General features: G+C 41.7%; 1 protein-coding gene across 7 annotated transcripts in view; it reads left to right on the top strand.

Moving 5' to 3' along the window:
• Window positions 1-11,944, top strand: part of CNTRL (centriolin) — an 85,147-nt gene extending 73,203 nt beyond the window's left edge. For 3 of the 7 annotated variants that reach the window (XM_087419170.1, XM_087419174.1, XM_087419176.1), the window contains 11 exons: window positions 318-475; window positions 1,573-1,646; window positions 2,821-3,009; window positions 3,453-3,678; window positions 5,011-5,216; window positions 6,234-6,374; window positions 7,817-8,089; window positions 8,255-8,317; window positions 9,553-9,759; window positions 10,971-11,057; window positions 11,487-11,943. In XM_087419170.1, coding sequence (XP_087275296.1) covers window positions 318-475; window positions 1,573-1,646; window positions 2,821-3,009; window positions 3,453-3,678; window positions 5,011-5,216; window positions 6,234-6,374; window positions 7,817-8,089; window positions 8,255-8,317; window positions 9,553-9,759; window positions 10,971-11,030 — 1,597 coding nt within the window. In that variant the 3' untranslated portion in view covers window positions 11,031-11,057; window positions 11,487-11,943. Of the gene's footprint in view, window positions 1-317; window positions 476-1,572; window positions 1,647-2,801; window positions 3,010-3,452; window positions 3,679-5,010; window positions 5,217-6,233; window positions 6,422-7,816; window positions 8,090-8,254; window positions 8,318-9,552; window positions 9,760-10,970; window positions 11,059-11,486 lie in introns of those variants that run through there. The other 4 variants (XM_087419172.1, XM_087419171.1, XM_087419173.1 and 1 more) reach the window with 4 other exon arrangements.
• The last annotated feature ends 65 nt before the right edge of the window (window positions 11,945-12,009 follow it).

Here is a 12,009-nt window from a genome sequence, read left to right as displayed (position 1 = left end):
CCTGCTTTTTCACTTATCAGAAGTTAGTGATCCATTTTAATCACCTAGATTTTTGGAATTCTGAGTGCTATCTATGTTTTTATCTCTGATTATTAGAAAACTTGGATTTAGTAAGTCACTTTTTGAAAAATCTATTTGGAAAGCTGAAAATAAGACTTCTTTTGAAAATGAATTGAAGAGCCTTAAATGTTGTAAACATAATCATTCAGACTTCAAAACTACATTGTGAAAGCATAACAGAATTCCTCAGTTGTCTCTTGTGTGTGCTTGAACATTTTATATTTGACAGTCTGGCTTACTCTCTGCTTGCGTGGTAGGGTTTTAGCGGCTACAGAAGAGAATAGCAAAATGGAGCAATCAAATTTAGGCAAGTTGGAATTGGAAGTCAGAAAACTGCAGCAGGACCTAGACCGACTAAACAGAGACAAACTCTCGCTGCATAAAGACATCGCAGCGATGCAGCAACAGCTACAAGGTATGAGGCAGCACAGCAGGAGAGATGTGACCTTCTTCCTTTGGTTAGATCTTTTGTTTAATTGTTTGTTATCTTATTACAGAAATAATTCATGATAATGGGCATGGGGCTTCTTTTAGAAGTGACAAAATGTTCTAAAATTAGATTATGATGATGGTGGCACAACTCTGTGACTATACTAAAAGCCACTGAATTGTGTACTTTAAATGGGTGAAATACATGGTATGTGAATTATATCTCCATAAAGCTGTTACAAAAAAACTCATTCATGTTCCTTAGAGAACAATTAAAAAACAGCAAAAAAATGAAATAAAAATTACTATTGACCTCACCCCTCAGAGATAATTCCTAGTATCAGTTTAGTGAATATCCTTCCCGGTTTTTCCATGTGTGTGTGGTGGGGGTGTGTGTGTGTAGTTTTAGAAACAAAAACGAAGATGCAAAATAACATCTTTATTACCAAATCTTTATAAATACTCATGATTGTTTATTTAGGAGAAGTTACTAAGTAATTCTAGCTAATTATATACTTCTTGAGTACTTACTATGTCCTAGGCATGCTGCAAGTGTTTTATGTACATTTTATCATTTAATCCTTGTAACATTTTTATGAGGTAGAAACTATTATTTCACCCATTTACAGATGAAGCAATTTAAGCTTAGTCTCTTTGTGACTTGCTTAAGAGAGAAGTGACTTGCTCAAGCTCACACAGTTAGTAAGTGACAAAACCAGTATAGATATAAAATTTATTCCCGAATTGTCTTCCTGAAAGTTGTTCAAAATTTATATTTCTACCAGCAATGTAGAAGGTACCTGTTTTGAAACCATGCACCTCGTCAACACTAGGTATTTTCTGTAAATTTTTTTATTGTAAGGTTTTGAACATGTAAGTCTTTAAAAACCTGGGCCCAAAGCCCAGATCCGGGTTGTGCATGTAACTCTCTCTTTTGGCCTTTAATAAGATAGTGTGGCATAGTCATACATTTAACAGAAAGAAGTTTAAATTCACTTCCATTCTACTTTGTGAGGGGCTGATGGGAATCTGGAAAATGCGTACATATATATTTTTTATTTTATGTAAATATCATTTCTGTAGAAAAACGAGAAGCAGTGAACTCACTACAGGAGGAACTAGCTGATGTTCAAGACCATTTGAACCTAGCCAAACAGGTAAGCTTAACAAATGTAATCTTCTACTAGTATCCTCAAGGCATGCAGACATTTGATTGAAATAACAAATCAAGTGGCTGATTGCTTTTCACACCAGCAGTTCCCATAAGGGCCATTTATATAACACAAACGTCATATACACAAGAATTTTGATGCAGAGCAGTGATTTTCTAATTTATTTTAGCCCTAGAACTCTTGATTCAGAGAACGTTTTACTCAAAGTTAATAAGTAAGGTGGTGGCTAGCCCAGAGCCCAACCCCTCAGTACCCCCTTAGCAGCCCCTCTGGGGACTTCAGGAACCAGATGGACCACCTCTTGTCCATGGCAAGGATGAGGCCTCCAAAGTCTCGCTTAGATTTGAGCACTCATTGAGCTGCAGAACATCTGCCACATCTGGGCCTCCATCTTGTCAGGTGTTCACTAGAGCGGATTCTTGACCCCTGTACTTCTGATCATCTTCTTAACGCTAATTCAGTGTTGTCCTGTGAGAACAGTGCTAGTGCTAGAATTTGAGTTTCAGAGAACCCCAAGCAATTCTGGGCCTCAGTTTCCACTATGTAAAATAGGGATGGGATTAGACATCTAAATTCTCTTCCTTCTACCTTTTGGATCCTGTGTTTCTGAGATGTATAAAACTTAAAACCAAAGTATAATATTTAAAAAGTCTTCCACAGGTTCTTATAAATATTTTCTGTGTTAGAATTATGGTAACTTTTTCAAAAATGCTTAATTTGAGTTCCTTGAAGAAAGAATATTGTTTTCTGAGTTTTTTAATCTGTATAAATATTTCAGTTAGTAACTAAACCATGACTTGAAGTTCATTTTCAATAAGAATTGAGCCTTATTCACAGCTTTTCTTAATCTTCCTAGCAGTCCTGTGAGGTGGGTATTGTTTATTCCCACCTCAGTGACAAGGCAACGAAAGCGCGGAGGAACTGAGTCCCTCCTTGCAATTCTGACATCTTCTGTATCTTAGTTTTTAGGTACTAAAAAGAGGAAACCCAGTGATTAAATTGATTTCTGGGTACCTTTGTATAAGTTTGTTGAGATACTAAAGGATATGGAACTTTTATGCTTCTCATATTGTCAGACTTAGTAGATCCTGAAGTGGCACTAGCCACCGTTAGTAAAGATGGCTTTGTTAGTAGTTGCAGTTTGTTCTTTCACCTGAAGGACCTCCTCCACACCACCAAGCATAAGGATGTGCTACTCAGCGAGCAGACCAGGCTCCAGAAGGACGTCAGTGAATGGATAAAGAAGTGTGAAGACTGCCAGAAAGAAGGGGAGACTAAACAGCAACAACTTCAAGTGCTTCACAATGAGATTGAAGAAAACAAGGCCAAACTAGCCCAACAAGAAGTGGTACTACACATTTCTGATTGTATCTAAAAGAAAACACTTGGTTACTTGTGTGAGCTTGTTTCCACTGGCAGAAAGCTGCTGAGAAGTATCCCCCTGGGGACTAGCTTCCCTTAACTGCCCTGGGTAACCAGTGGGGATTTCACACCAACTCTTTGACTCTCTTGGTATTAACATTTAGGGACCGTTAAGACATAGAACATCGGTCCTATAAAGAACCTTGATGGCCACATGCCATTTGCTGCTGGAATCCCCTCCTCACATGCTGGCCAAATAGTTTCCATTCCCTGCTTGGTCACTTTTGTAAAGGGAACTCACTCTCTGTCACCATGGGCTATTTTCTACTTCCTGTTTAACTGGAATCTGTCTCGAGTCCACGAAGGTTCCTTCATTTGGGACACTGAGTATTGTTATTTTATGAGTAACTAAGGTTGTTCTCTATTAAGATGTTTCAGAGACTCCAGAAAGAGAGAGAAAGTGAAGAAAAAAAATTAGAAGCCAATAAAGTGACACTGACGGAGCAGCAGCACCAGCTGGAAAAGGAATTAACGGACCAGAAAAGCCACCTGGACCAGGTGCTCACAAAGGTGTTGGTGGCTGAAGAGCGTGTCAGGACTCTGCAGGAAGAGGAAAGGTGGGGTGAGGCCCTGGAGAAGACGCTCTCCCAAACCAGTATGTATTCTGGAACATTGCACTGAGGGAGGGGACGCTGCTGCTTGTCTTGTCAAGTATGTAAAGGAGACCCAGGCCTCAGCCATAGTCCAGGAGGAGCGCAGTGGGAAGTATGACACCCCATTTGATGCTCCCAGCCCCATGAGAGAGGAGGAAACAGGTTCAGGGAGACAGAGGGAAGTTGTCTTCACGGAGGTGGCATTTGATCCTGAGACTGACGATCAAGTCTTTTTACTTTACTGTATTGCCTTCTTCAAGAAGGCTTTCTCAAGAAAGTGGGACATTAGGGCAAAGAAGTGCCAAAAGGTGCTCTAAAGGCTTTCTATAAAGTACATTATTTATGAGCTTTGGGAACAATGATCCATTTCATTTCAACCAGATAAACAATATAACAGTTCTACTTCTGTCCAAATGTGACGTAGTGAATAGAACCAAAATACAGGTATTTACCCTTGGCTCTGCTTGCTCTCTCTTGAGCCATGTGTAAAGGAAGTTGACCCGGGAATCCAGGGTAAATGATTGTTCTAACATCAGTCAATGATCTTTCTGTTTCTTAGGCTGCACAGTTTAATAATGCTCAGGAAATGTCCCCTCAACTGCACACAGTGGACTTGGGGATCTGAAAGGGTTATTATTCCTTTTTCCCTGGGAACTCTTGATACCTCCAGACCCAACCATGTCATTATGAAAATGAAACTTAAAAATTATACTGAGTCTGACCATGCCAGTGGTGTGAAAAGTGAAATCTGGGCAAGGTGTTCCTCTACAGAGAGTGATTAGAAAAATCTGTTTTAAATGTCACTGTTATTTATAAGCATTATTTATCGAGTACTCACTGTGTACTAGGTGTTTGCATACATGATTTGTGTTGAACACCAGGAGATAGGTTTCCCCTGTATAAGATAGGGCTCATGCTGCTCCAAATCCTGCGTTCTTTCCACTGCACCTCCTCCTGTGAAGGGAGAAGTACTGGTGTGCCTCCCTTTATTAAAATCAAGGTTTATAAGAAACATTTCAGCAGTCTGTTCCATGTTCCCTGCACCTCAGGATTGGTGCTGTTTACTCTCATTGGTCTCAGAGGCTCAAAAGGGAAGACAGTGGCTGTCTGTCACTTTGGAATCAGGCCCTCCAGGAACCAGTTATGTCAAGAGGCACCCTGATCTGGGGCTTTCTCTGGGCCTCTGCTGTGGGTTATGGGGGACTTGGAGGCCTCAGTGATGGAGGAATGGGTGGCATGTCATTATGTAATCTGCCCACCAGGGAAGGATTGTGTGGCTCTGCCCACAGCCAGCCCAGGGCCTCTGGCTAAACTACTAAAATTGCTCACTTCAGAACGACAGCTTTCAGAACGGGAGCAGCAATTAATGGAAAAGTCAAGTGAGCTGCTGGCTCTCCAGAAAGAGATGGACTCGATGAGGGCAGACTTCAGCCTCTTGCGGAACCAGTTCTTGACAGAAAGAAACAAAGCCGAGAAGCAGGTTGCCAGCCTGAAGGAAGCGCTTAAGAGCCAGCGGAGCCAGCTGGAGAAAAACCTGCTTGTGAGTACCCCCTGCCCTGGCAGTTTAGGAGGAAGTGATGCCTTTACATTTATAAACTAACACACTACTACAGCGTAGAGAAAATAAATTACCTGTCAACCCAGTCCCTAAGCCAACTGTTGTTTTTGGTGTATTTTTGCCTAATTTGTTCTTGAAGCTGATGGTAGATTTTGCCTGAGTCTGGATGGGCTGCAGCCCTAGTGGATCTCTGGCTGGCTGGCTGGAAAGATGGTCATGTGAACACACTGTCAGCACAAAGCAGAGAGCACTCTGAGCTAGTGAGCCTCTGCTCACACCTCCACTGCGGGTGGTGGGGGTTGGAGAAAGAAGGCTTCTGAAGACATTTTTACATAGCTGCAGTCACTGCTCAAAGATTTTTCTCATCCTGCCCTTTTCACTCAATCTTAGCTTTAAGTAATCATTATCCTAAAATCAGGAAGCTCAATCTACCATGCTTTTATCCTTGAAATAAATTTTGGGAGGTGATACTCAGATGAGTTCAAAACAGTTTATGGTGGGTGGGGGCAGATGGGCAGCAATAGGGACTGTCGCAGGAAGGGATTTTTCTGACACCCTCTGAAGGAACTAATGGAGCCCTGTTGTGTGAATGGAACTTTCAAACCATGTGTGTTTCCCAAAGGGCGATAGATACTCTTGCAACTAGTGATAGGCAGCATGAGTGTCAAGATAGTATGGAGACATCTAGATTTTCATCCTCCCAATAACCCTATGGTGATGGGTATTATTGTTCCCATTTTACAATTAATGGAGGCCCAGAAAGGGAAAGTAACTTATTATCAAAAGTAATGTTGCAGATCTAGGATTCAGACTTTGGCCTAACAGACTCTGACCATGTATGTACTCCCAGCTCTACCACAAGTAGAATTATCCCCATTTTACAGCTAGAGAAGCTGAGACCCAGATGGGAAATGAAGTAACGGAGCTAATGAGTGTGTCAGCCAGCCACGCACACCTCCCTGTGCTGGACCCACAGCCATTGTCCTCCTTCTGTGCTAGGAGCAAAAGCAGGAGAACAGCTGCATGCAGAAGGAGATGGCAACAATTGAACAGGTGGCCCAGGACAACCATGAGCGGGCCAGGCGCCTGATGAAGGAGCTCAATCAGATGCAGCACGAGTACACGGAGCTCAAGCAACAGGTGTGCACGCGAGCCCCCGCTGGCCAGCCCTGGACGAGACGACTCAGGCACGCGCACGCCCCACTGGGCGCAGATAGATTTCATTTCTTAAATAGCTCTTTAAGAGAACTGTTTCTTTGTGGAAATTGTGAAAAGCTGATTATAAGAATGTCCGACTTAAGTCAAATCTGTTTTTCCAGTCTTAAAATTTAGAAATATACCTCCATAAGAAAAAAGTATTTGTTCAAAATATACTTTTAAAATTCCCTTAAGTTCAAGAAGCTTTTTATGTTAGTTTTTGAAAGAAAAATGGCAGTTCTTCAGCATAAAATTTTATCATGTCCCAAAGAACTGTGCTGAAATATTAGATTTTATGCCAGAAACAAGTGTATAAGAGCCAAACCCCCGGGCAAGGAAAAATGACTCAGGGGAAAGCTTTGATAGCCTATCGTGTAACCAGGCTGAGGGCGTGAGAGTAGTTCACACTTAGACTGGGCAAATCTAATCCTAGGTGGCCCTGGTGGCCCTTAGCCAGTGTCAGCATCTGGGCTACCCCTGAACTCTCTAGTAGGGCTGCTGTGGCCACTCTGTTGACCCTGCCACACTTTGTCCTTTGGACGATGCCGTGTGGCCATTTGGTTTCATCTGTGCCTGCAGCCCCCCGTATACACCCACCCTTTAGTTCAAGAAAAAAATAACTTTTATTTAAAGGCCCCGAGCCTCTGCAAACTTGGAAGGGCCATTAGCAGTGGGTATGACTCTAATGTCTCCTCTAAGATCTCCAGGGGGAGAGCCACAGAGTTGTCTCAGGTCTTAAACACAGTCCATAACACCTGAGGAAACCTCTAGACTGCCCAAACCACCAGATTCTTCACCTAGAGAGTGAAAACATTTGACCAGATCATTTCTGAAGCCCTTTCCAGCATTAACATTTATAATCTAGATCACTTCTGACTTCTTTCAATAAATGGCCCTTTTCTCATCTGGGGTTTAATTATTGTAGTTGCCATTTAGTGGTACCACTAAGAAGCGTGATACAAATTCTCACTTAGTTCTCACATTTCTGAATGCCAGGTGTTATTATCTTCGTGTATAAATGAGGTAACAGAGGTTCAGAAGTTAGCTAACTTGCCCTAAGTCATACTGGTAATGTTTACTGGAAATGAGATTGGAATCCAGCTCCGTCTTAACTCCAGAGAAGCTGACTTCTATGGAGTAACACACCTTCCAGGAGCACTGTGTCCAGGCTTCTTTAAAGGGAAGTTGCTTCAGTCAAAATGCCTGTAAAATCATTTACTTAGTAGCTTATACTTGAGTAGTTGAAAAATCACAAGTTTTTACAGTTCTAATAATCGCAGTAGTTGACATTTGTAGATCTTTATATACATGACACATTAAACATTTCAATTCTAAGTAAATTTCAAACTTTACCCAATGGTCACTGACTCTCACTCACTCTTTAGATGGCAAACCAAAAAGATCTGGAGAGAAGACAAATGGAAATCAGTGAAGCAATGAGGACACTTAAGTCCGAGGTGAAAGATGAAATTAGAACCAGCCTGAAGAATCTCAACCAGTTTCTTCCAGAACTACCAGCCGATCTGGAAGCTATTTTGGAAAGAAACGAAAACCTAGAAGGAGGGTTGGAAAGCTTGAAAGAGAACCTTCCATTCACCATGAGTGAGAGACCATCACCTTTTGAAGAAAAACTGAATTTTTCCCAGGTTCACATAATGGTAAGCGTTTATCCTGCTATCCTCTGGACTTTGTAAAGGATAATATGGTTCCTACCTCCTCCAGATAAGCTAAAAAACAGATGAGGGGGTAGGAGGGAAAGGCTGGTCGGTTGCCGAGAGTGGTGTTTGGTGACTCTTTGATATTTCCCTTTCCCTCTGGAAAAGGATGAACACTGGCGTGGAGAAGCACTCCGAGAGAAACTGCGTCACCGTGAAGATCGACTCAAGGTTGCCCTTTAAAAAAAAATACAGTATGAGATACTTCACATGTTGAGGAGAGTGGGGGAAATTGCTTACATTTACTTACTGCTGTCACATCCGCTCCACTGCAGCACTCAACAGCAGTTGTATAGAGTACATGCTCGAAGCTCAGAGAAGTTGGCATCACCGTTAGTAAATGGCAGAGTCAGTATTCAAAACCATGAATTCTGGTGGTAAGCCCAGTGTTCATTAACCTAGGTAATGCTGCTTTGCCTCAACTAAAACTGACAGAACCTAAGTATTTGGGATAGGAAATAGAGAGACAGTGATAAAGGATAAGGAGCTCACAGGCCAGTGGTTGGGGAAAGATTGGGAATACTGGAAAAGTGGCTTGGGTGTTAGATAAGAAGTTGTTTGGCTCAGAACATGTTGAGTCTGAAGGCCTTGTGAGACCTCCAGGGAAAGATATCTATCTGTGGGCAGCCGAAAATAGAGTCTAGGATTTAGTGGTCAGTGTTGACCTCAAGATTTGCGAGTACAGGTGGGAATTCAAAAATTATCGATAGTGAGGTAGAACAGGAGAGGACAGAATGCGTCGAGAACGGCTACACACACAGCATGGGCTGAGAGGGAGCTGTGTGAGGTATTGAGTGAGTGGAGGCTCTTGACGTCCAGTAGCCTCCAGCCACTATGTAAATGTAAATTCATTACAGTTAAATCAGGTTAAAAATTCCGTTCTTCAGTTGCCACATTTCAAGTGCTCAATAGCCACATATGACAAGTGGCTACTATATTGGACAGCATGGATACGGAAGTTTCCCATCGTCACAAAAAGTTCTGTTAGCGCCGCTGTAGATTTGAGAGAGCCATTTCAAAGGTACAGCACGGGGAAAAGCCAGAAAGTAGTCTGGGGTTGAGGATTAAATACATGTGAGAGACACTGAGGATAAGTATAAAGCAATCTTCTAAGTCTGCACAGAGACTTAGAAGAAGCCCAGTCTCTGAAATTAATGGGAGGCTGGGGATGCAGAAACCCTAAGCATTGTTACAGTGGAGAGAACAGGCTGAGTACAAGGCCTAGTTAGTGACAACACAGAATACTAAAAGTTTACCCACACTGAGAGTAGCCATCGGGCAGCTCCTACTTTTTTTTTTTAGGATAAGAGCATTTTCAGCAGCCATTCCTACTTGATGGTAGTTGAATAATAGTTCTGGTGCATTTCTTCTGTGTGAAACCCTAAATTGAACTGTAACATTTTCAGGCCCAACTTCGACACTGTATGTCCAAGCAAGCAGAGGTGTTAATTAAAGGGAAGAGGCAGACAGAGGGCACTTTACACAGCTTGAGGAGACAAGTCGATGCTTTAGGGGAATTGGTCACCAGCACCTCTGTAGATTCCACGTCGTCACCCAGCCTGTCTCAGCTGGAGTCTTCCCTTGCAGAGGACTCTCACCTTGGACCAAGCCAGGTAAGAGGAAGCTCTTCTCAAGGGGTCTGATCTATACATGGAAAGTACCTGAAAGCTTTGGAGTACATAATCTAGAGAAGACTCAGAAGGACATAAATGCCACCTTCAAATCTCTGGAAAACTTGTCTTAGGAAAGAATTGTTTTTTCATGGTCCCTGGGAAAACGGGAATCAACTGATTGGTAGATGTAGAAAGAGGATAAGCTGATGGCTTAGGAAACAGACTAGAACTGGAGACTGGATGACCTGTCAGGGACGTAGTTAATTCCACTATAAATGTCCTCCACTTCTGGATTTCCTTATTATCTACTCAGTCAATATAAAGAGTTTAGACCTGTGAGGCCAATTTGAGTCCTAATTTAGTCTGTCCATCTGCCTGTATCTTGGGGAAAGATGACAGACTGTGCCTACTCTTATTCCTCAGCAAAAGTTTGAACGCAGACCTGTTAACCCAGGGTCTACAAAAAAACCCCTGAATTTCACAAAGCTTTTCTGTGTGAGACTTAGATAAGGTTAATAATCATTTAGGAGGAACATGAAATATACTCATGGAATTGGTAAATAGTAACACAGTAATACTGTCAGAGACAGACAATAGCTACCATTTTTGAGTGCCTACTGTGTACATGTACTAAACACTTTACATATATTATCTCATTTAGTCTTAACATCCTGGGAGGTAGGAATTATCCCTTTGTGTAGATAAGGAAATTGTATAAAATGAAACATGATGTCAAGATCACAGCAAAAGACAAAACCAGGGCTTTAATCTTTCTTTACCACAGAGCAGTATATCAGATGGTTGAGCGACGAGTAACATTCAGGGGCAACTACGTCTTTAATAGGCACACAGCTTATTAGCAGCAGAGCCAAGATTTGAATATAATTACCTTAAAACTTTCTGTGGTAGGACCCAGGGCCAAAACCGTCATGGACCTCAGGGCAGGCTTTAAGGAAGAAAGGGTCAGAGGCACTGGGCATTGACAAGTAGGGGGCTTTGGAGGGGAGAGTAGTGGGAGATGAGTGCATAGGGGGTTGGGGGCCAGGTTCAATAATCAGCGTTAGAGGCACAATAGGTAGGGGTCAGATTGTCAGAATTATTTTGGAGTCTGGGGTCATAATCCAGATATATGTGGATAGGATAAAGCCTGAACTAGGTTGGAGTTAGGGGGGTGGCTTCTGAGCCTAATGTTTTATCTCCCTTCTTTTCAGAGCTCCTTCCAGCAAGTTCTGCAAGGTCCGTTACAATCACAAGACAGTTACCAACACTGATGCCTTTCCCAGCTTCCTGCTCATAGGGTACATGTTACTTTTTTTTTTGCTGAGGAAGATTCACCCTGAGCTAATGTTCATTGGCAATCTTCCTCTTTTTGTATGTGAGCCGCTGCCACAGCATGGTCACTGACGGACGAGTGGTATAGGTCTGTGCCTGGGAACCAAACCTGGGCCACCGAAGCAAAGCACAATGAACTTAACCACTAGGCCACCAGGGCATTCTTTCAACTGGAAGATCTTGAAGTCTATCTTATCATACAGTCTTAAGAAAAATAACCTAAAAACTTTCCTTTTGGATAATTTTGTAGTGTTTCACCTTAAGACATTTTTCCAAAGAGGTACTGAAATATATATTTTACCAATCTGTTAGCCATCATGCTATCACTTAATTCTGTTAATTTAAGACCTGTTTTTACTGTTGCAAGAATTCATCCTTTCTTTGTCTTACTGTAGGAAAAGAATGGCTCTGCCAGATGAGGAATACTGTCTTGCATAAATCTATCAGAGGAAATACCTTCTCCACTACCTCACTAACTTCGTAATTGGAATGCCACTTGGTTTTTATCAAGATCCAGTGAATTCAGATGCTGAAACTCCAGTGTAGTCTATTTCACTTGTACCATTAATGCCAGGGATTTTGTAAATCACTTGTACATATGGGAATAGTTGTATACAATTTAAACCAGGGTCCTAGATGGCTGGGAGGTTTTTTTTTAAATCTCTGAAATGTGTTGTTATAAAACCAATGCTGATTTTAACTGCAAATTTGAATCTATAAACTAGTAAAATCTATAGTTACAAAGGAAAAAACTGTACTTAAGCCCCTCTTCATTTATGTGTCAAGAGTTATTTGTGGATTCTGCTTAAAATCTATTTCCATATGAAAATAAAAGATAAAATAAATTTGGGTTTGTTATCTGACTTTACATTGCACAGATCTACAGTAAAGCCATCAAACTTTTACCTTAATTCCAAG

The sequence above is a fragment of the Ceratotherium simum genome, chromosome 29 (genome assembly GCF_057802395.1).
Source record: "Ceratotherium simum simum isolate JZ-2026a chromosome 29, ASM5780239v1, whole genome shotgun sequence".
NCBI lineage: Eukaryota > Metazoa > Chordata > Mammalia > Perissodactyla > Rhinocerotidae > Ceratotherium > Ceratotherium simum.
The sequence above is the reverse complement of the archived record's forward strand: the minus strand, read 5'-3'. Positions and strand labels throughout refer to the sequence as shown.